This window comes from Sparus aurata, chromosome 1, assembly GCF_900880675.1.
Source record: "Sparus aurata chromosome 1, fSpaAur1.1, whole genome shotgun sequence".
NCBI classification, from domain to species: domain Eukaryota; kingdom Metazoa; phylum Chordata; class Actinopteri; order Spariformes; family Sparidae; genus Sparus; species Sparus aurata.
The window spans coordinates 24,357,810-24,382,474 of NC_044187.1; the positions used below are offsets into that span (position 1 = coordinate 24,357,810).

At 39.5% G+C, this 24,665-nt stretch overlaps 1 protein-coding gene across 1 annotated transcript; it reads right to left on the reverse strand.

Moving 5' to 3' along the window:
* Positions 1-1,430: 1,430 nt before the first annotated feature.
* On the reverse strand, positions 1,431-20,708 carry cygb2 (cytoglobin 2). The gene is made up of 3 exons (XM_030420823.1): positions 19,964-20,708; positions 8,522-8,753; positions 1,431-5,786 (listed from the first exon to the last, which is right to left on the reverse strand). Exons 1-3 carry the CDS (start codon positions 20,161-20,163, stop codon positions 5,622-5,624), a joined length of 597 nt encoding a protein of 198 aa, XP_030276683.1. The 5' UTR covers positions 20,164-20,708; the 3' UTR covers positions 1,431-5,621.
* Positions 20,709-24,665: the final 3,957 nt, after the last annotated feature.

Genomic DNA, 24,665 nt, shown 5'->3' on the forward strand with positions numbered 1-24,665 from the left:
ATAGAGTATCTGCACTCACTACCTGCAGGCATGAGATTTGTGCCGCTTTGGGTTATCTGAGTCAAGTTGGCTGAAGAAATTTAAAAAAAAAAAGAAAGAAAGAAAGAAAGATAGAGCAACATCATTTTAGTAAAAAGGAACACATAGAATCAATTCTCCGTAGTTTCTTTTGCCAGAGTCCTCAGATATACAAGAAAGTGGATAATCAGCTCTCAGGCTTCATGTCTGTCAAAGAACTGCTTTTAAAAATACTACTGATTTATAAAGCATGGACTGGTTCAGGACCAAAATACATCTCTGATCTGCTACGTTATGAACCATCTAGACCGCCCAAGACGAAGCAATATTCATTTTTAAGCACCACATACCTGCAACGGTCTGAAACTCTGAGTTCTTTCAAATTGAAGCTTAACATTTTGGCAATAGCTTTAGATTACGGCTTGAAGGTATAACGTTATTGTTTTTGAACATTGTTGCTCAGTGGGTCATACTGGACCTTGTAATGTTAATGTTAAATCTGGGGCATTTGATTCACAACTCACACTGCACTGTAATTGTCCATAATTCTTTTTATTCAGTTTTACTCTATTTAAACTGATTTCATGTCTGAAAACCTTTTTACCTTTTATGCATTTTAGGAGACCAAGCACAGCTCTTTAGTTTTACCACCAATGATTTTAGCACTCTGTGACTCCATTTGTGTGTCATAAATCGTCATTGAGCAGACGGACTAGATAGCTAATGCAAAGACATGTCAATGTTAATGAACTGTTAAAATGGTAGTCCTAGCTAAACGTAGCAACTGTAGACTGCTTTTATAGTGGAATATGAACCGCACAATCGGTTCTACCAAATGTTGAAAGTTGCTGACAGATGTCTGTGCTAACTAACAGTATGTAAATATCTTTTTTTTTTAAATAGACAATCCAGACACCACCATAAGAATCAGACTGATGCCGTTTTCACAAATATGTCCAAACAGCCTTCTGCGCAATGTATGTACAGCTACAGTTTAAGTGTTAAGTGAGCTTAGCTTTAGCTTGATGTCTGTTTCTTGAAATTTTGGTGATTGAGGACCTGACTAATCCTACTCTCTAGTAACCCCCTCGTTTTAAATAATTCCAGATACAAATATGAGTGAAATGTGTTAATGCAAACATAGGTTTTTGAGGTGATGTAACCTGGATGTAACATTTCTGGTGAGCATGAGATAGCAGCTGGATCAAACAGCCAACCTTCCTTTTAATCAGCTTTGTTATGCAACTTGTTTGCTCATCATTTTGCCATTTCTGCTTAATTTGAGCAAGAACATTGCTTTACATAGTGAAAACTAGGATTAAAGGAGCTGTGAGGCACATCTGTTTCATCCATCAAATGTAATATATTCTAAAAAAAAAAAAAGATAGAATTAAAAAACATTGTACAGAGACAAATGTACAAGTATATTTTATTAATGCACATGATTCATTTTCACCAGGTCTGCAAAGGTACAAGTCTGTGGTAGGCTGTGCAAACATGCTTAAAACACTACAAAGCAACTGCACTCGCTCCCACCGACAAGGCAGTATACAATGACATATTCATACAGTATTCAAATACATAGAATCCTTCTCATAGATATATTTAGAAAAATATAAAGTCCTAACTTTTCAACTGATAGAAGGAAACATTTCACAACAAAAACACAAAGTTCCACATATGCTGTGATGCCCTTACTTGCTGAAAGTGAAAGAATGCATGAAATGGATGAATGAGGACGGTTTGCCTATTTTTCATCTTAAACTGATAGAAAATATATATTGGATTAAGTCCTGCTGTAGTACACTTGGCATGCGCGGACATGCTCTGGCCAATTTAATGCAAGACCATGTGTGTGTGTGTGTGTGTGTGTTTAAGTAAGAAAAGTGGTAAAGACAGCAAACGAAAATCACTGGGATGTGTTCGCACATAATCGTGTGTTTGTGTGTGTGTGTGTTTATAGTGTGATGAGGAACATGCCACATAAAGACAAATAGGGACATAAAACCTGCAGCTTCTGAACAACAGTACATGTCAATTGTGTGATTGCAGATGGCTTTCACACCACACAGTGTTTAATAAACACAATGTCGGGGGAATTCTGCTTAACAAAAATATTCCTGAACCTCACTGGGATCTGACCGCAGAGGGACGTTTGACGTCAGTAGTCAAGTAATAGGACTGGTGTGTATTTTGAAACAGGTCTTTTATGACAGACACCAGCTTTACAGCCTCCAGAGCTATTTTAGCCAAAGTGGAAATAGTTTACCTAAAGGTTTGTTTGACTATTGTGTGTATTTTTATCCCCTTGTCTGACGTATCACTGTGTGACACAGGCTCACAACCCTCCATTTCAACTTGAAAAGGAGCTTGTTTAATGAGAGCTCTTAGTAAACTTGTCTTCAAGTTCAATGTAAATGGTTTAACAGATGCTGAGGCCAGGAATGGCTGTGGTTGTTTTAACTGTTTCAATTATTGGTTTGATGTTGTTATCTCAAGATCAGGTGAAATAATCTCAAACAGAAAATGAGTTTTTTTGTCATAGCTGGTTAATTAAACGCAGGGAAAAAGATTCATTTTAAGAGATATCTGTGTATATGTGGTCAGGGACTTAAGTTGAACAGTTATTTAGACTTTCAGTGGTTGCTGTAATGGAGTCACCATCTTGCAGAAACATGCAGTTTATGTTCTGCAGATATTTCTTTTAGTTTCACCAGTATTTTTAAATAATTTCCCAGTCTGGGATCATTAAAGTAATTCTATCTATCTATCTATCTATCTATCTATCTATCTATCTATCTATCTATCTATCTATTCGTCCTGGCTGATTCAATTTCAGTCAGTTTGTATAGTAGGGGGGTTTGAGTTTTTGCTGGCATGGTCTGAACAGTCTAAGTGGTCTTATTCAAGGCAGATTGTGTAAAGGAAGTAGCTTAAAACATCATATAAATATTTTGCTTCCAATATTTATTCTTTAATGTAACTGCTTAAACTCATTTGTATGAAAGACATTTTTAGAGAGCATTGTTGTGAATGGCTGATATGGCGTGGCGGGTTTATAACCATCTGTCTGGTCTTAATTGTTTTTGTTCTCAGTGGCGCGGTCCTCATGGAGGCAATGGGAAGTTACAGTAGATGAATGACCAAATGAGGAGGAGAGGAGACTCATTACCTCCTCATTAATGCCAGATGCCGATGCCAAGGGGAGTCAGATGGGAGATACAGGACGTCACTGGAGCAGATGCAAACCGAAGATTGGATCAAATGTCCGTCCTAAACAGATTTACCATGTATGTTTGGGAATTGACTAGAGAGAGACTCGCAGATGGGGACTGATCGTGGGAGTTCACGCGATCCAGAGACTCTGATTACTGAAGCACAGGTGACTAGACAAGGAGGTCAAGTAAGGTAGGCAGAGTTAGTTTGATGGTATGCAGCATGTTCGAGGAATGGCAGAAAACTAAATGTGATGTCTGTATATGAGTGTGGAGAGAAAATAGGTTGTGATAGTTAGGTCTAAAGGAAACGACTGATGGCTCTTCTAAAGCTGACATGTTTTTCGTTGACCTCCAGAGCGACTTTCTAAAGCCCTTAATAGAGCACGTCTCTCTGATGGGTTTCTGAAGATGTAAACTAACCGACAGTCCTGTAAATATTATCATAGGGGAGGGCCTATAGCATGCCTGTGTGTGGAAGTTGATCCGGTCCACATGCTGATATTTTCCATCTCACTTTCACCATGTTGTATGCTTTATTGTAATGACAGCGATAGGCAAATAAAAGTGAAAGCATTGCCGCTAGTTCAAGACTTTTAGCAAAGAAAAAACAGCCATCTTTAACACGTCAACAAATAGCCGTGTCAATGAGTTGTAAACAAAGGCAGAAGAGTATGCACACTTGCCCACTGTACACTAATACAAACAACACCTTTGTAAAGTTAAACAAGACATTAAGAGCACGCAATGCATCAATAGAGAGAGAGAGAAAGGGGCGTAAGTGCCCCGAACATGAGGATATATTGTAGTAGGACACAAAGAGAATCTATTAACAGTCAGCAGCTCCATGGTCTCAAAGCCGGGGCTTCAATGTCTAACTGCCCCCTCTCAGAGCTTAAAAATCTTGTCTAAACATTTCTTAATCTCTCTTTCAGAAAATCATGAGGTCTATTCATTTGTGCGGTTTGGCCAGAGGATGCTTCTCTCACCGCGGGTTTCCACAGAAATGAACTCTGTAAAGTCATAATCCGCAACACTTTCAAATAAATAAATGTCTGTTTCTGCCACCCACGGCTGGCAGTTCACTGAAACCTGACCCTGAACAGCGATTGTCCAACATAAGGTTAGCTTATCTGTAACTAGGCACAGCATGCCTGTCAAGCTTTGGATGCTCAATGAGTGTGCATGAAGCTGAAGTTAGAGCAATGTACAGCACACCTGCCAACACTCCAGAGCTTACTCAATAACATACCCCAGCATTACCTTCAAGACCACAGAGTAGATCAATAACTAACTTTGTGTTGTTATAGGTTATGAACGTTCCCCATTAGATGGACACATATACTGTATAGTATTACATACTAACATTAATCATATTGTACCATAATACTTGAACAAACTAGCTACACCACAATATAAGAACAGTAGCCTACAGCTTCTTTGTTTCTTAGCTTTAGCATTTTAGCATAATGTCACGTAGCTGCTGTGAAGCCTTCAAGTGCCTATTGAACACCCTTTTACAGGGTTTTTGTTCAAATGTGTTGGTTGAAGGCAGCATTACAAAATAACCACCTTAGCCAACATTAATTAGCTAGCTAGCTAAAGTTGATTAAATACTTCTTTATCTGTTTGAAATCAAGGGATGGCTGTTTTTAAAAAGTGAGTTTTGAGTGGCCAATGCAAAAACCTTATCATTGTAAAATTGTATCTTCATAAGCTCGAAAGGCCGACACTGTAGAAGTTGACAAAGTGATCTTGCTAAAAAATAAATTGAGGAAATTGATAAACTAAAACTTACCAGGTAAAGTAGACTAACAATTTTAAGTTGTTAAGCCTTTTTTTTTTTTTTTATTAAATCTAAATCTACTTTACTTCTATAAATTACAGTGTAGCATCAGTAACAATGGGGGACAGGGTTTAGCGAAGGGTCAATTGTCAGTTGATTTAACAAAACCGTGATTAAGTTTATTAAAGCTTTTGGATTTGCTTGTCTTAGCACTATGTAGCTCTTTATTAGGGAAGACCCCATGTCACACAGGTAGTGATGTGTTGTTCGCTTGGACTAAACAGTAGCAGAACCAGATGCTTAGCATTAGCATTGATACCCTCCGTGGCTTAAAAGACAGGCCAAAGCATCACCTATATTAACTAGAGTTACCTTAGGGGTAAAGTAAAATGTTGCCTGGCTACATTATTTGGTGTCCAAGTGATCTCTGGGAAGTGTGATGTCAAGACATCACAGCAATGAACGCTTAGCACCAAAATGTCACCAAAATAATAAACAGAGTAGCACGGATTACCACGTTAATCATATCCATGTCTGTGAAACCATCCTCACAGAACTCCTTGCAATTGAATCTCCTTCAACCCCCTCTTCTTCCAAACTCTTCACACCGCTGAGCTGGAGACCTGGAGCCAGCCAACATCTGTGTAGGCCCCTGTCACATGCCAGTACACCGCTCCCATCAGTTTGGTCCACACCATCTGCACCTCTGCTGTGAAAAATTCTGGGAAATCTTCAGCCAACACCTCCAGCATTACGCCGCTCAGGATCTGAGAAGAAAGGGGGTGAGAAAGAAACTCAATTTACATTGCAGCGGTATGAGAATGATATGGGGACAGAAAGAGCGAAAGTGTGGGAATATGTGGCTATCAAGATAATGGCAGGTGGAAGTAAGAAGGAGTTACGCAGAGAAATAGATCCAGTAGGTAAAGTGAGAGAGGAGCAGTGGAAAAATAAAGAATTCAATTCACTGTTACAGAAAAGTGGGCGAGGCAGGCGAAAATTGAAAATGATAGCAGTGTAACATGAAAGCAGTGGGTGGACAGGTTATACAATGGGAATGAAAATGACAAAAACAGAGAGAGGACAACACAGGTGGAGAGTGAAAAGGGTGAAATTATAAAGGGAGAGCAAAATAAAAGAAGGAGACGTGGATTTAAATGTGGTAGCTGAGTAAAGGCATCAATGAAACACAATATTATTCATTCGAAGTACAGTCTGTGAGAACCGGGTACACGTAGAACTCCCTCAATTTGTCTGGCAATGATTGACCCAAGCTGCATTTTGGCAAGAAGGTTCTCAACAGAAGATTTGTTTTCCTGCTGGCCACATCTGAACACCTATGGAGTATCTCAGTTGTCATGGAGAGACAGTTACCTTGTTATCATGAGACCTAAATATGGGATTACTTTCGAGTGACAACAAGTGGTCATATAAAATCCTATGCTCCATGGACTATTGTTCAAATGGGGTTGAGAGTTCAAGGAATACACAGTGGGACTAAATCATTTAATGATTTATTCACAAAGAGATCAATTAAATCTTAAATAAGGCAATCGGAAGCCAGTAGAGGGATGCTTAACAGGCGGTAATGTGTTCTCTTCACAGCTGCATTGATGAACTGACTGCAGAAGACATTCAAAAGGCTTGAAGGGAGGAAGCATATGCGGCCCCTCTTCAATCAGATGAAGAGGGAATCATATTGGAGTTTCACATTGAAAATTATGCAACCATATGGTCTAAATTAAACACTGGGTCTTAAACATTTTCAGTGATACGCTTTCTGACAGATATTCAGCACCGTTTCTACAGTGGCGCCCTGAACTGTAATGATTGATTAACTTCGACAGCTTTAGCACCAGCTTTATTTCATTTAATTTTTTGTAATTGGCTGCTATATGGTTATATGGAATTTGTTCCTTTAATTATCACGTCATGGGTTCAATTCTTCTGTTTGCATTTCAATCTGTGCCTCGACAAGCTACATTGTTCTGTGTACTTCTACCTATTGCACAGCAAAAAATACTGATCTGCTGGAACATCTGGCTATAGCTTTTAATTTTTAATTTTTCTGTCCGTCGTCAGTACAGCGTGACATCAATCTTGCAGGGGTTACAGCTGGGACAGAGCACACTTACGACCACACCCAACCACATCCAGCATCATTGCAGCAGGTCTCAGACTTTCATCCAGAAAGTGTCTCTAAACACTGCTTGTACCTCTGGTATACTCTATTTTACTCTTGAAAGTAGGTGAGATACATGCTTTCATTTCACTTGACATGTAGACGCATTTTGTCTGTCATATGGTTAAGTTTTACTTCTTACATTATACAGAACATATGTATTCGAGGAAACCTGGAGAAGCTTGGGGTGAAATATGTTGTCTACCTCTTTATACACTTTATTCTGCATGTCTGAGGCCCTGTCCACAGGTTCACAGGGATCTCTTAAGACAAAGCTTTTTCAATGCTTTTTGGCATTTTGTTCACGCATAAATTATATTTTAGGTTCCGAAAATGGACCTTTTGGACAACTCCATCCAGGGAGAAGCTCAGTTTTCCATGTTTATGTCTGGATGGACGGAGACATAGACTTTTGCAAACAATGACACAGACACACACGTTTTTCAGTGTTTGTAGCATCACTTACAAATGTGAAATAAGAGGAAGAAGTGTGATGACATTGGAGTAAATTAGTTTGTTCATAGATGGGATGGATGTTATATTGATTAAGGTTATATTTAGAAAGACGCTGGTAATACAACTGTAGGAAAGAGACAAAAAAAATGGCTTTTCTACCATGATTTGCTAAAAAAAATAAATTATTCAGGAAGATTCTGTGGAGAGTTGTCACATTTTTCTTCTTCCTTCTGAGTATGTTCTGTAGCCAAGCAACCAACTAGAGTACACAATGTGCTTTCTGTTTACGACAGCACGTGCATGCCGTGCATGTACGTGAATGATCACGAGGTATGCGTTTTCAGGGGTGTTGAATGGACGGAGATTATTCTGGAAATGGTGCTCAAATACTCCTCTGGGCGGGCTTAGTTTGTTGTGTAAGTGCGAACTAGGCCTGAGTAAAGTATCATTTCTAGACTTGCCGTAAACAAGACATGTAGCTTCATGACAACTTTAGATATTTATGCACACAGGTGGCAACAAGTAATAACTGCATTTGAGAAGTAATACATAAAAAAGGAAAATAAACAAAACATGACTATGACTTGTTGGCCTGAGTAAATGTATAGGCAGTGGAATAATATCCATGTGATATTAGATTGGTAATAAGAACATTTCTCTGGGGTGCTTATGGGTTATTCTGATCATTTAAAGGGCTGCTGACACGAGAAAATTCTTCCTCTGTGCTACTTATCGAACAAAGAGAGCTCATGACAAGTTTCTTTCACAGCACAGTCTGAACCAATCAAGTGGCCACATCCAGGAAACAGGGCATCTCCTTCCAATAAAACAACACACACACAGTGGATTGTTCCTTGCAGTTACCTTGAAGTACATGGGTTCCACCTTGTGTTTGATAGCATGGGCCTTTCCCACCAGAGCCAGCACTGAGGACACCTTCTCTGGGTCATGGAGATTCTCCACCACAGTATTGATGGCGTTCATCACCCTGCGGGCATGGTGCCGAAGTTGGCTGCTTCTCTCCATCTCCTCTGGATCCTCCATGTCCTGGAACTGGCTGAAATACTGTTTGGCCGATGGAAAGTTAACGAAGAACCTAAGGAGGCAAACACATTTCAGATCGCTTTAGATTTTAGAAGAAAAAAAGAGAGAGAAAAATCACCTTCTTAGGTATGCAGGCATTGATTGGTTCACCAATGTGGTCCAGACTGAATATTTGAACATTGGACGGCAAGTTTTTCAGACATTCATGGTCCCCAGAGGATGATTCCTGAAATGTCTTTTGTGTTTTGGATGAAAAGTGGGAATCTTGGTCCCAGAATGAACATAAAGAACTTCACTGATCCCCTGGCATCTCATCTAGTACCATCATCAGGTAAAAAGGTATACCAATACTTATATTATGCTTTACAATCAAAAACCTGCATAAATCAAGGCCTTCCATCGGCCTTGGCGCTGTGTTTAATTCTATTTTGGCATGTTAAACTTCTCCTCTACTGCCAGTAATTTGACTAGCATTTTAGAGATTGTCATGACATTTGGTACAAATGCCCATGGTGCCCAGAGGATGAACCCTGGTGACTTTGAGGGTTATGGGTGAAATATCTCAGTTTTGCCTTGTTGGCCTTGAACAAAATGTTCTACATTTATGGTCCCCAGAGGATGAACCCTTAAGACTTGATACATTTGTGAGTGAAATGTTTCAACAACTATTGGATGGACCACCATGAAATTTTGTACACACATTCATGTTCCCCTCAGGATCACCTGGAACATTTTTTTCTCTGACTTTTCTGCTAGCTCCACCATCAGGTCATTTGTCTGGGAACTTTTGTTTCATTATGACATTAGCATCAACCTAAGCTGTAGTTGTGTGTCTGTATATCTGTGTTAAGTGCTAACATTAGCATGTTAACACATTAAAGTAGGCATTATTAGCATTTGGCATAAAGCACACTGTGTCTACATACACTCTCCCAAAGGAGTTACTAGCATGGCTGCAGGCAGTTATTCCTGGACTGGTTCAGCAGAGAATCTGAACTGCAGCTCTGATACATTACTGTTGGATGCTCATACCTGAGCTGTTGCCAGACGGAACACCCCTCTACAACTCTTTTTAATTCCGATTTTACGATAAAATCCTACAACAGAAGAAGAATGAAATCCAAGGACAAAGCATCAAGACTACAAACACATTATGGAAGCAAAAAAGATGTATTCGCTTAACATTCAGTGCGTTTACATGACACTCAAGAAAACCGAATTACTGTGTTAGTCTGACTATGATGGGATTTCTAAGATGCATGTATACACCTTAGTCTGACTAAAATCGGACCGGATTTCTCGAATTAAAGCACCCAGATTATACGATTGATAGTCGCATTACTCCTGCATGTATACGCTCCAGTGGATCGGATCGGATTTTGCGTTCTGCGCAAGCGCAAGATTTTTCCCTGGGGCCGTGAGCTGGAAGTATACAGATGGCGGCGGCGGCGGCATCTTTCCTCCGAAATCACCACAAGAAAGAGAACCATTGTGCCCCTAGTTTGTGTAATTATCATGTACACCATATACGAAATGTACAAAGATGTAGCTTCGTCTCGCTCTTCGTACGCCATCTTTCTTGAATGCCAAGGCAGCTGGTGACGTAAAGAGGTCAGCCAGAGGTGGCCCTGTTACCACTAGTTGAAATGGGTACAGCGCCACCTAGCGTACCGGGGTATGACATGCTCCGGCCAATAATCCGATTTTCTCACCGGCATGTATACTCGGATAATTGCAGTTGTCTGATTGAGTAGCATAGTCGAACTATGGCTGTTATCTGACTAAGCTGTGCATGTAAACGCACTGACTGTTGGCACTATTTATTCTTGAATTGTTGTTGGCAAAAATACCCAACAAGACAGCTATGACATGTATTAGACTTGACCAAGAAAAATCCCATTAGAAGCTCACAAAAAAGCCAGTAAAAAAAAATCTATCATAATGACATCCGTGTGTGCATCACAACATTCAAAGTACGTGGAAGCTCATACTGTACTATTTTAATGTACCCCCAGAAAGCAGTTGGTCTATACATGTCAGCCTGAAGCCTTTAATGCACAGATGACATCATTTCTGATCAATCACTTTTGATTTTTTTCCCAAGTAGATTTTTGATTGAAATGTTACTCACAAACATAATTCAAGTCTTTTCATGTCTGTAAAGTATAAAATCCACCTCTGCACCATGTGTCTGAGAGGGGGTTCCTGGCAGATTGCTGCAGCAGCGCTCACGAGGCCCTGATAGTTAAGATTGATCAGGCCCTTTGAGTGGTAATTGGATGCAGGTGTGCCGAGGAGTGGAGTTTTAATTTACATGCCTGGTGCTGTTTGCGCGAGTGCATCAAACTGAAAGACACCTACTAAAGGTTAAGCATTAAACAGATTAAAACATTCAAATGTGGAAACAGTTTGGATTGAGGTAGTTGACACACAGACAAATCCTACAGCTATCCTATTAGTGTGACTTGAAGTGACCCCATAGTATAGTTGAGGGTAAGTACGTAAAATACAACTAAAGGTGTATAGCTAACCTGTCCTCATATCTTCTCACTAACCTGAGAAAATGCTTCAGTTGTAGTCCAACAAAAAATAAAAACAGGTCTTCACTAAGCTTTGAATTAGAGTAGTTAGTTATTCAAAATCCATTAACCACATGTGATGAGAGAGAAAATCACACTTATCTCTGATGCGTCTGGATTGTGTTTTAGGTCTGTCCAGTGTGTACAAGCAGTTATTTTAGGTGCAGATGTAGTAAATCCCATTCTTAAACCACCCTGGTAGTTGTAAGAGGAGAGATAAACAATGACAATGTAAATTGTCTTGTAGGATTCTACTTACAAAGATTTGTTATGACTCAGGGGTTTGACAGCTTTCATCACAGCCGACTGTGAGCTCACAGCAGCTCAGTGAGAGAGGAGATAGTATGCCAAGGCAATAAGAAAGGTTCCACGAGCTTAGCAAAAGGGGAATGTAAAATACTTGACAAAGTATTGTCAGTCCTCATGGACAACAATGTAAAGTATTATTGTTAACACACATCTTTAAAAATGTACAGACAGACAAACAAACAAACAAACGCAAAACAGATGGATTTACATGTGCACATACACACACTTCTGCTCTGACCCACTTTAAATCTTGTCAGTGCTCCAGCCGACTAGAATTTCTAGTACAGTTATTCCTCAGTTGGAGTTTGGCCCTCGGCGGCCCTGCTACACTACATCCACATCGACCAGATCCTATGTCATGCTAGGCCTATGAAGGCTTGGCTTGCCTTTAGCACTCCTCGCTTGGCTCTACCAGCTGTCACAATACGTACACACTCTTCCTTGGTGACAGGAATAATATAGACTTTCTAGTAGCTCTTGTTCTGCTTAAACAGACATGAAAGTTAACTGCATTGCTCCTCTGATGTTTTTTGTGAAGAAAAAAAAAGAGGTCTTCTGTTTGTGGCTGTCTTCTTGTGTCAGAATGATACACATTTAATTCCTTTCTAGCCAAGCCATGGTTTTTACAGTGCATTAAAAGATTATATGCAACAGGCACATCACCAGACACTAAGGACCTTTTTCTTGATCTGTTGTTTCAGCATCCAACAAACAAATCATCCTTGAAAGCTGGATGTCACTTAAAACAAGCCAGTTTGAGAGGTTAAACAGACTCATCACCTCCTGTGATACAAAGCTGCTATTCAACACCCATACTCTACAGCTTATACATAATGCAGCCCAGTATCCCTAGTAACTATCTGAATGAGGGTTTAGAGGCTGGAGTGAAGTGCTTGTGAATGAGCGTGCAGAACATCAGACATATAGGACGGAAATGAGAGGTAGAGTCACTTCAATGTTCCCAGGGTTAATTGTTTACAGAATTTATGTGGTATTTAATGAGGACATAAAAACTTGTCCTATGTGCACAAGATATTTTGTTCCCCTGTTCTATCTTTGTGCTCTCACTGGGTCTCATGTTGTCAGGGTCCTGGGTTCTCTAGCTCTAGGGTCATGGTTATTTGACCCAAATACAATAGGTTTGTTAATATGCGTATATTGAATCAGTATATATCAGAATATTGAACTGGGGATATTGGACCCTGAGAACAGGACCTAGGGAACTTAAGGGGAATAAAGGACACTGGGAACATAGGACCCTTACAATATAGAACCCCTAGAAACCTTGAACATAGAACCCAGGGAACATATGACTCTGGGAACTTAAGACCCTGGGATCATAGGACTCTGGGAACAGGACCTTGGGAACTTAGGATCATAAGAACATAGGACATTAGGATCATGATAACCTGTTAAAGTAGGACCACGTGAACATAAGATACTGGGAAGATAGGATCCTGGGAGCATAGAGCCATGGAAACATTGGACCTTAGGATCTTAGGAACCTGGGAACATATGACCCTGTAAACATAGAACTTTGGGAACATATGACCTTGAGAACTTTGGACCGTGGGAACATAGGGCCCTGTGAATAAAAGACCCTATACACGTAGGACTTTGGGAACTAAGGACCCTGGAAACAGAACGTTGGGAACTTCGGACCTTTTGGGAACATAAGGCTCTGGGAACATATGACTCTGGAAAAATGGGACCATGGGAACATAGATATACTTCCCACTATTGTTTACCATCTGTCACAGACCTTAACATCAAACAGAGCATTTCAGATATAGGTTAAATAAATGGACAGGATGACAAAATGGATATGTTTGCCATTTTTTACATTACAACATTTAAATCTATTAACCCACATTAGAAGTATGAACCTGAGCATAATATGTCACCTTCAAATAAAGATAAATCCAATATATTGGCTAATACTAGCTTATTGCTAATATATCAGTATCGGTACATAACCTAGAAACAGTGTCAATAGTTACATAGTTTGTCCTCCAGAAAGAACTGTTGTTGAAGTTGATTTCTCAACCATAAAATGTCCCATTCAGTTGTAACTTGAATTTTAAAAAAGTAATAAATTAAGATGTAAAAAACTGTTTTTGGCTGATATTCATTATCGGATTTTGTAAGACAGTCCTGTAGTTACAAAAATGCAGAAAGCATGAGAAGAAAAAACTGGAAAAAAATCTCTGTAATTTATGCATTAAGATACACACAGTTTTACTTTCTACTTTTCATCAGGATCCTGACCGCTGACTATACATCTTTCTTAGTGATAAAAACAGTCATATTTTCTTCCTTTTTGCTGCAGTAGTAGGATGGGTGGTGTGCTGTGTATTTTTTTAATGTAGGGATACATGATGGGAGAATACATCATTCGACTACCTGATCCATCATATGCTTCAGAACTGTAAAATTTAATGTAGAGGCATGATGAGGAGCAATTTGTCTATCTGTGAGTGGAGTACCAGTGTTTAGTACTTTGGAGAGCTCTGAGTGCCTTCTTGCACCTGTCTCTGCATTTAAATGAAGTCATCAAAGCCAAAGCAGCACCATTACTGGGGCTTGTTAATCACACTTTGATTAGACTGGAAGTGTTTTTGTAATTCTTTCAAGCACTATGAACAACCTTGAGCCTTGCTGCTGGAACTTTAAGGACACCCTTTTTAAAAGGCAAACTCTGTTACTTCATACCACTAGCTTTATCATTGACAAATAAAGAAATCCTGATTTTAGTAGATCTACTATCAGCTAAAATGTATCAACAATTATTGGATGTATTGCCAGGAAATTTTGTACAGCAGGTTGATGTTTTTTGTTTTGCATGAAATATATATCAATATACATAATGGCAACTAATCAACATTACTGTCATTAAATTTTGTTCAGATATTCAATTCCCAAGAGGAATTGTAATAACTTTGGTGCACCTCTGACTTTTCATCTTTCACCACCAGGTTACAATTCCAGTTTAGTCCAGTTCTTCGGTTTATAGCCAAATACCTTTGAATACCCATCATGCTCAGCTGTAATACATGTTCTTGTAGATAATAATTAGCTAATCTTAGCATGCTACAGGCTTAACTCAGATGATGAATTTTAGGATGTTAACATTGTCAGAAAGTTGTTGGTATTTAACTGGAAGTATTACTGTGTACTGTTTACAACCTGGCATAGCCAATAGCATAGTTGTAGACTATTTCCTTTATCTTCTATCTATCTATATACATTATATTTTCAATATTGCATTTATATAAGTTACAGTTACTGTATCTGTTGCTTTTTAATGTGATAACATTTTAACAGTGATTTCACACAGAACACAAGTTCATGTGAGGTAGACCAGTCGTTTTCTTTTTTGTGTTTTTGTTTTATATTTGAGAATTTCATCATTAAAAGGGCTTTATGTATATTTTTTATTCAAGAGGGAAGCTGGAAAAATCTTTAATTTTATCATCTGTTTCAAATCGTCAAGCTACATGAATGGCATGTGGCAATTCAATTCATGTTATCTCATGTTGCTTTACTAGAGAACAGCTAACTATGGTGCTCCATTGAAATAAATGTGGAAGATGTCAACAATTATAATGTTAGATAAATTGGATTAGTAGATTTTTGAGTTGGATTGCAAAGTAGAGTTGTGTAACAGGGAATTTCAGGGACACATGCATACTTAAACATAATTGTTCCATGTTTGGTGTTTAAATCCTCACATCATCATTATAACAGTACTGTCTGAGTAAATGTATGCAGGGTTTGATTGTATTCGAAGCAGCCATATGCACCGTTCTTCTGATGCCTGGGGTGCTCTCACTCTTTGGTGCAATTGCATTTGTACGCATTGGTGAGATCAACTGAGGCTATTGTGACTGTCTATTCTCTCCATGCATCCAGGCAGATGGATTGACATGAAAATGCAAATCCATGTTCACATGGGGGATGCTGAGCACTGATCTCAACCGTGCAAGACTCTGACCCCTTGTCAGCCTCAGGTTATGTTAGGTAACTGAGGAACTGCCAGCCAAATGTTGATAATCACAATGTTTGTGTATCGCACATAGGCAGAATGATAAAGTGCTGGGATCCATCAAATCAATTAGTAGATATTACATAAATATACAATAAATTACTTGACAACAATTTTTATATTATATTTAGCATTTAAGTCTTTTATCAAACAAACATGAGAAATGGTTTTCTTTTTTTATTCGAATGTAAATCTTTCAGTTTGGGACAGCTGGTCAGACATATGCAATATGAAGGCATCACATCGACTCAGGTCACTTTTCTTTTTTCTTTTTTTTACTAAACTGAATGACTGATTAATTGTTTAGGATGTAAATTCACAATAACAAGTTGGGTGCTGGGTGAGAGTTGGGTGAGAGGATTGATACAATTCTCTTGTCAGTAAATATGAAGCTACGACCAGCAGCTTTTCTTAGTTTAACACTAAGACAAGAAACAGAGGAAACAGGTAACAAAACTAAATCAACTTTCTAGCACTAAAGGTATTGCATAACTTCCTGGACTCTTGATATCACCATGTGGTTGTCAGACAACAAGAGGAGTTCAGGCAGTTACTGCTCCAAGCCATGAAATAGTCCCCACTTTGTGTTTTTACACATCAGTTTTTTACAGACTCACCAAACAACACAAAAACATGTTAAGTAATGACTTTTAGAGGTGGATTCTGTTCGCTTTGAACAGAGACAGACTGACTGTTTCCTTTTGTTTCCAGTCTATAGATACTGTATGTATGTGATATTGATTTGCTTGACTTACTCTTAGCAAGAAAGCTAATGAGTAAATTCCCCAAAATACTTAACTATTAGTTTAACAACTTCTTCAGAATTGCTCTTGGCAAGCATTTGCAAATTTTGGTTGGGACTTAATTCCAGATTCTTAAAAATGCAGTCCAAAGCTGATGGCTGTATTTTGTCATTGACAGAATTCAAAGGATTCTCCAAAGACATAGGGGGCAGCATATCACCAGAGTAACTGACAATGGCTGCTCTTTGCTAGCTGTTCTTTGCTGTACTTGGCTAACTCATGCCCAGTAAACATGGAGTAATGGACCCTTGAGTTTGCCTGGACTGTGACCTCAGATCAAAGGGGGAGTTAACCAGCGACTGTACTCAACTCAACTGGATTTGGCAGCGTGACATGAGAGTGAACGTGGCTGGACTCTGAACTGGGACTGAATACAGTCTTCAAGACCATCAGAGGTCGGTTTGAGAACTGGGGATCCAGTATGGTAGTAATTTACAGCAGCTTTGACCAAGACTGTGATTTTGGGGGGAATAAGACATGGCAGGCAGGGACAGAATAACAGTGCTAAATGCCAGAATATTTACAAATCTTACTCTGTGAATTAAGGATTTATTTCAGCTACTAAAAGCTGGTATATCTACAAGCTGAAACTACAGAGGGCTGTTGTACTTTTGCCACTTGAGGTACAAAGTGGTATAATGAGACAGGACAGGCTGGGGTAGCTGGTTAGCATGGTAACTTCATTAGACATCACTGCAACCCAGTACATAGAGTTTTTCGACATAATGTGAACACATGTTTCTTCACATTATGTTGATTAATTTTTTTAAAGGTTTTTAACATAATTTCTGGCTGTATCCTACAAATTGCTCCATTAAGACATTATGTGTGCCCTGTCGCTACTTATCTGCGAGAAGTTGACAATATGTATCAACAGCAGAGTCAGCAAGACAAATTCCTCGTTTTGTAATGTTTTTGGTAGCTTTGACATGAATAATTTTGATTGTCATCTCAGCCAACTGAGATTAGGAAGGAAGACAAATGTCGTATTTCCATCAAGCGAGGGGAAAATAGGGCAAATTAGAAAGATGTATAAGAAATTTGAAGGGAGCGACAGAGGAAAGAACAGACAGCAAGGCATGGAGGGAGACATTAAAGTGCCAAAGCTTGTTTCTGTCACCCACAGATAAGAGCACAAGACAGACACACACACATGCACAAAAGATGCTCTATGGCCCATCCAGCCTCTCCCTCAGGGATTCTCGTCACCCCAAACTGAAAATCAGTTTGTCTCACTCACATCAGTCTCCTTGACTACATCTCGCTGTCCATTTCAACAGACCCCTAAGGGCTTTCTTAGAGTAACACAGAGACAGTTTAGCTGGGGACATTAAAAAAAATCAAGTCTTTCCTCTTTGATATATGAGAGAAAAACATGAAACGAAGCAGAAAAACCACAGACAAGCCGTGTTTCATCCAGTTGGTCTGCAACACTTTGCAGTGAAGCTTCATCGTGAATTACTGCCTGTTGAAGATTAGGCTCTTGGGGAAAATGTTTGATTTTATGGTTATAGATATGTTGTGACAACTTAAGAAGACAGTAGTAATAGCTGAGCAACAGCTGTGAATAATATAAGACCAACGTGAATACAGTGTCAAAATTTATGAGGCATAAGCCGTCTTCTACACATGAATTTTACCCAAGATGACTCGAAATGTGCTCAAGGTACAAATTCAACCTCGCCATCTCATAGACACTGGATATCTTGTCACACTGTAGTGAGAGGAGCAGTGAACTATGGAGTATCTCTTCAGTATCTTAATGAGAGAGGAATGTGATGTTCCCTCCATCCCTACACTTGTCACAGTTCAGTTAATGGTGAGAGGTGGAGGGAATGAGTACAGAACATGTTGTGCGTGTGTGTGTGGCCTATGCAAAATGCAGCCTCCATTATTACTGGCACTGGTTTTCTAAATAACGTGTCAATAACTGTTGCAAAGACACATTAATTTTTATACATAAAAACTGAGATTATTAATTTTTCTGTGTGTGTGTGTGTGTGTGTGTTTAATATATTCATGTGGACTTTGTAAGTAAAAACATGGTTGTTCAATTACCAAAAATGTGTAATGTGCATCTCGATACACAACATTAAGAAATGTGCTGAGTAGCAAATCATCACTCTTGGTTTGGTTTTGGTGCACAAATTGTCCAAAATAATTGAAAAAAACTGATCATACTCAGTGGTAATTCCCGAGATGAGATCCGTTTACAATTGAAAATTATGACGTTGAGGTTAAGGTCACAGCTGGTTGAGTTAACATATAAGAATAATTTACTTATTTCACTGCACTCAGTGGTCTGTGATCAATAATTCATTCAATTTGGATATGAGAAAAGTAATTTTGGAACTTTACTTCTGACTGTGGCCACTACAGAGCCCAACACTGTTCAATTTAGGGAAAGCGTACCTTCTGTAAGCTATGTCTCTGTTTTAACTATCTTTCCTTTTTGCAGTTAACAATCCAATACCTCCTCTCTCGCACCACATGAACACAGAGCAGTAATCACCAGACATAGCAGCAAACAGTAGGATCCTGCTCTCTGCATGTTCATTAGCAGACAGGACCACCTCTTTACGGAGTTCTTTGTCCTGATTTTTTACTGCAAGAGCATTAATGGGGAGAAGGGGCGACATGGGTTACTGACCAAACTCTAACAGTGGTTACTGTTAGAATGTAGAGCTGTTTAACTCTTGGGAGAAATATCACTTACCACATTAAATTTAGGTGGGTGTTTGGTGAAAGACAATATGTAGAGAAAATAAGTACTTCAGTTCAAATTAAAACACTGCCTGGGTTTCTACTAATACTGTCAGATGATTTTTTCATTTGATGGATTTAATCAAATTTCGCAAGTTCATATCAAATGTCACTATTGCTATTATCCTAATGCTTTAGGTGATCATGTTGTCTGTACATTTTAAATGCCGCATGAAACATTTTTGGCCACTGGTTACTTCTCACCACATTTGCACAGAGTCTCTGTATTTCTTGGACAGTCACCAACAACAAAAGAGGAGAAGGTTGCTGAGAAAAACCTTATGTAAAGCAAACCTCCCCTCACAGAGTCAGAGTTTTGCTTTATTATAGGAAAATCTTTGCCATCGTTGAAAACACCTATTTTAATTTGCTTTCATGTGTCTTTGATTATGTGATAAATGCAAATATGAAGAATAATTCTAAAATAGAAGAATCCCAAGAATGAGAGACAAATAAGAGGAATGTTCCCATTGCTTTACTTTCCAACCAATAATTACGGATGCACTGGATGGGGAATTGATCACAGATTAATAGGATAAAAAGTGCCAAGATTCACTTCGAATAAAGCATCTACAGACACATAAAGCTCAAACAGCGTGGAAACAGTACTGACGGTGTTACAACACACAGGCTTAAACTAAAGCGTCTTGATCTGTACACAATGTCTTCACTCCTCTCTTGTTTCAAAGTTTACACACACTGAAACAAATCTGAGAGTTGACCAAAACAACATGCTCTGCTTTCACTTTTTGACAGAACTCACCTGATGAGCACAGTCACCCCCACATCCTCACAGTTTTTGTAGACGTGCCCCCACGTGTCCTGGATGACCTCCCTCTCGGCATCAGACAGTGGCTCTGTGCGCTCCGGACGATCGTCACACTCCAGCTCTCCTCTCCGCAAACCCAGCAGCTGCGGAGGTGGAGGTGGCGAGGGCGGTGGCGGAGACTCCCTGCGAGACATCCTCCTGCGGCGCAGCAGCCCGGAGGCTCCCAGGAGGGCCCGGGGGAGGTAGGGAGCGAGGGAGGGGGGGAGGGAGACGGAGAGCTGAGACCCCACGGCGGGAGCTGGGGGGAGAGTCGGGATGAGAAGAGGAGCAGAGAGGAGGAAGAAAAAGAGAAGGAGGAGGAGGAGGGGAGAAGGAGAAGAGAGGAGGCAGGCGGCACTCACAACCGATGATAGAAAAGGGAAAATGAAGCTCCCAATCCCCCCACTGCCACCCACCACACTCTCTCACTCCAAACTCTCCCTCGCTTATCCTCCCTCCAACTAAAAACTTATTTCCCTCACTGTTTTGCTCTTTCTCTGCTCTTTTCTCCTCACTCTTCCCACTCCTCCTCTCTCCTCCTCTTCCTCCCTCTCTCCCCCAGTGAGGGAGATGCTTGTCAGTGATGCTGCTGTTGTTCTCCCGTCACTTCTATTCTCCCTCTCTCTGGTCCTCTCGCTCTGGTGGAGGAGATGAGGCGTTCGGAGGCTGTGGTGTGTGTTGTAAGGACCTGATGGAATGAGAGCGGGGTGGGGAGAAAAACAGAAAGAGAGGGAGGGAGGGAGGGAGGGAGGGAGGGGGGTGGAGAGATCTAGAGGTAAATCGGGAGAGAGAGAGAAATTGTGTCAAGGGTCTCTGACAACACCCCCCAACACAAACACACCCATTGTCTTTTTGCACGTCTGAGCGCCTATATTGACACATCCAGTGAGTGAGATGTATGTATTGAAGGCACAGAATAACTGTATTTGTCTATTTTCTGACTTTATTTCTGTTTGTAAAGCCAAATGTCAACATCAAAATACATGTATGAAAGACATAATTATCATTTGATACATTCTTTCAGGGAGTGTCGAAAATACTTCAAAAATTTGACACAGACCTTGATAATATGCAGATGATACAGTTTTTTGTCTTGCTGATTCTGTCAAATTAGTTTAATGTAGAACTCTTTTAAAGCTACTTTAATGAATTGTTTTGACAGTTGATCAGATAACTACACTTTTGGGCTGCAGCAGGAGTGCTTAGTATTTAAGTCAAATATGAGTGCTCTCTAGGGTGCCCTCCCAGCAGACAAAATATCTTAAAGTGCTCTCGAGTGTGCCTTTCCAGTTGACAAAATGTGGTAAAGTATCCTCTCTTCACCACAAATACTGTATATCACGACATTCTGCGCGCTGGTGCGCTACAAACATCTGGTGCAATTAAAATTTTTTCACCACTTCCCTTCAAACATCTTGAGTCCGCCACTGATCCACAGCAAGGGCTAGAGCAAGTTCTTCACCTTGTGCTGACATCTATCCCTCCTGGATTCGTAGATAACACAATATATCTGCGAAATTTGCCAGGTATTTACAATGCAATACTTTTGTAGATATTCCATGTGGATATTGTGGATAAGTGTCTCAGTTGAAAAAACGCTGCGCCTCCAGAGGGCTCTCAAGCAATCCCAGCTGGGCATTTTCAGAAGAACGCCTGCTGCTTTCAACTGGAAAAAAAAGAGCTTTGGTGGACATGGCTCCTAGATGTAAACACATTCAAGTCACAATTAAGAAAGACTGAAATAGAATCACTCAAACCACGCAGTAAGCAGTAAGCAGTAAGCAGTAAGCTTGTGATCCAGAAAATGAAAACAATGACTTGAAATATGCTTTAATGCTCGGTTGAGCCAAGGGGAACTGCACAGTGAGGTGATTTCTGAATTCTCTGTTGGTTTGTCATTATGGTCATTACAGACCTCTTTCACATTACACAGCGTCATCTTGGGATTCAGGGATTTAGCTGATAATGATAAGACATTTGAATCTAAATATGAAATAGAAAACCTTGTCGGTAAAATGTGACAGATGCTTGGCCTGATGTACAGAAACAGAAGTGGCTCCCTTCTGACTTGTAATAACTACCTTGTTGCACCCTTTTTTCTCTCAGTGTTGGATTAATATCGACATGCTGCTGCCTCCCCTCTGAGTCTGCTAGATTTCATTTACCACCCTGCCCTCAGGTTCACCACTGCTTTCTATATGGTAAAGTTGGTTGGTCTCCCCTGTCTGAGAGATGTAATAACCACTGATACTGTTACAAATTTGTTGGAAAATTGCCATCTTGTATCTCATCTTTGCTGCTCCAGCACTCCATATCCAAAATGCTCTAGCAACTGGGTTTAATTCTCCGGGAGCCCCCAAACCAGAACTGGTCTAGGAAAGACTGCCTTTGCTATTTGTGCTGTGCGTCATGGAATTAAATCAGAATCAAACGACTCATACCTCTCTGTAACTTCAATAATATTTTAGCTATTCCTGACTGTGTTTGATTTTGCTGACTCTGTTATTGTTTTAGTCTGTTTCCCGTTTCAGCTATTCAGCTAATCTGATCTATTTATTTTGTTTCTGTTCTTTTCTCAAAATGGATGTTGATTTTAAAATCGATGTTGATACGGAAGATGCGTAAGGATCTTTTTAAATGTTCGTTTTTGATCATTCTTTTCTGATATAACAGCTTTGCATTATAATTTTTGTTTATTTTACTTTTTCTCTATCCACGGTTTTCCCTTGCATGCCTTGACGATATAAAAAATTTAAATGCCAAGAAGCCAAACTAAAATTGAGGGAAAAAAGGAAATTATAGCTACTTGTGCTGAAGAGATGCAGCTGCATTGGTCAGAGGGCACAGCCTTAGAAAGAGATGTTCTGTAGAGACAAAGTTTACATACAGTTTGCCATGATGAGAAGGCTCTGCTTCTTCACAAACGCTCCCTAGACATTGCTGCAGACTGGTAAAGAAGTTAATGAGGACAACCTGGGGAAGGAGAGGAAATAGATCAGAATGCAATTACTATCCGAGCACTGGCTGCTATATGATCAAAATATGTCATTGTTTTTTAATCATTAGCATTTTTATAAATCCCAAATGTCATTACATTACTCACAACCAAATTGTGTCTGCAGAAGATCTAATTCTTGTTCAATAATTCAATAATAAGATTTTTTTTATGTGATTTCATTTATTTATGTGACTCAAGACAATGATCACATGGTATGGAGCACAAACAGGACATACAATAACAAAAATATTGCACACGGTATGGCCAAAATACAATAAAGATTATTTAAACAGACGAGATACATTACTTGAAAAAAGCCCCTAGTTTACAAATAGCTTTTAGCTAACTTTTTTAGAATTAATTTGCACTATGCTTAAGCAGTACCTTTCTCCGTACTTTGATAATCATCTCCAAAACAACTGTCATTGCAAAGGTTACAAATCCTGTTTTGTGTTCAGCCCTTTCTATCTTCCATTCCATATATATATTAAATGTATTTATTTATATATAAACAGATTATTTGTCAAACTAGACAAAGGACAGGCTAAAAGATAACAGGAATGACACTGGATTATATGGTGGACAATGTTGAGAGCAACATCAATTGTTTTTAGAAATTGTTGAGATCATTTTGCCCCAGGGAATAAAATGAGAACTCGACAACAGACAGAATTGTATATTAAGATGGAGATTTTCAAATGAGTTCTAAGAAAACACACCAATTCATTTATTTTGCAGAAGACCGAAGACAGTGCCCAGGGGGGTCAAACATTTATCTCCATCCAATCTGGCACTGTGGTATTGAAAACGTCACATTTGACCTTCCTTATCTGTGCTTTCAAAAAAAGAGGGGGGATGGAAAAATGGAGATGTTTGATAAACTGCTGTCTAGACAAAAGCAGAAGAGGGATGGTGGAGGACGATGCTGATGACAGGTCTATTATGCCACAGAGGCGACTGGAGAAGCCAACAATTGAAAGATGGAGCTGTCACAGCATTTTGCAGAAAGCACCACACCAAAGGGTGTCACTCTGTCACTCGTCAAGACAAGACGAAATTACTCACTCAGACGTCTTGAATCTGTCAGTCAAGCTATGCAAGTGCTCTGTATTTGTGATAAGATTGAGAAAGAAATATGCTCAGTCTACTATTTAGTGACTGATCTGTGTGGCAACCCATAACTGGTCATATATGAAGTAATAATGTGAGTAAGCAAAGGGTGAGAGTAAATGAGGACCAGCGGACAGCAAAGACAGAAAATATCAACATTTTCACACCTCAGACCTGACACCAATCAGTTTGACTCTCATGCTGAATAATTTAGAGTTTTTATGTGTTATATACAATGCATCTGTTAAATAGTATGTATATATATATCGAAGTGTCCTTGAGCAAGATACTGAACCCCAAATTGCTCCTGATGAGCAGTTGGCACCTTGTTTGGCAGCCTCTGACACCAGTGTATGAATGTGTGTGCGAATGGGTGAATCTGACAAGTGTTGTAAAGCGGCTTTGAGCGGTCAGGAGCCTGGAGAAGTGCTATAGAAATACAAGTCAATTTACCATATATATGAATATGTGATTAACAAACGCATAGGCAAGTGGACCAGTAACCTCAACTGGATCTGTCATGCTGGAGGTGAATGAAGCTTTAGCTTT

Bases quoted from the DNA above. Each gene is read 5' to 3' on its own strand.
- cygb2 (XM_030420823.1), bottom strand. From the start codon at position 20,163: ATGTCTCGCAGGGAGTCTCCGCCACCGCCCTCGCCACCTCCACCTCCG. The intron at 8,754-19,963 runs GTGAGTTCTGTC...TTGCCTCCTTAG, and splicing joins GGGGTGACTGTGCTCATCAG to GTTCTTCGTTAACTTTCCAT. The intron at 5,787-8,521 runs GTAACTGCAAGG...CTTTCTTCTCAG, and splicing joins TGGAACCCATGTACTTCAAG to ATCCTGAGCGGCGTAATGCT.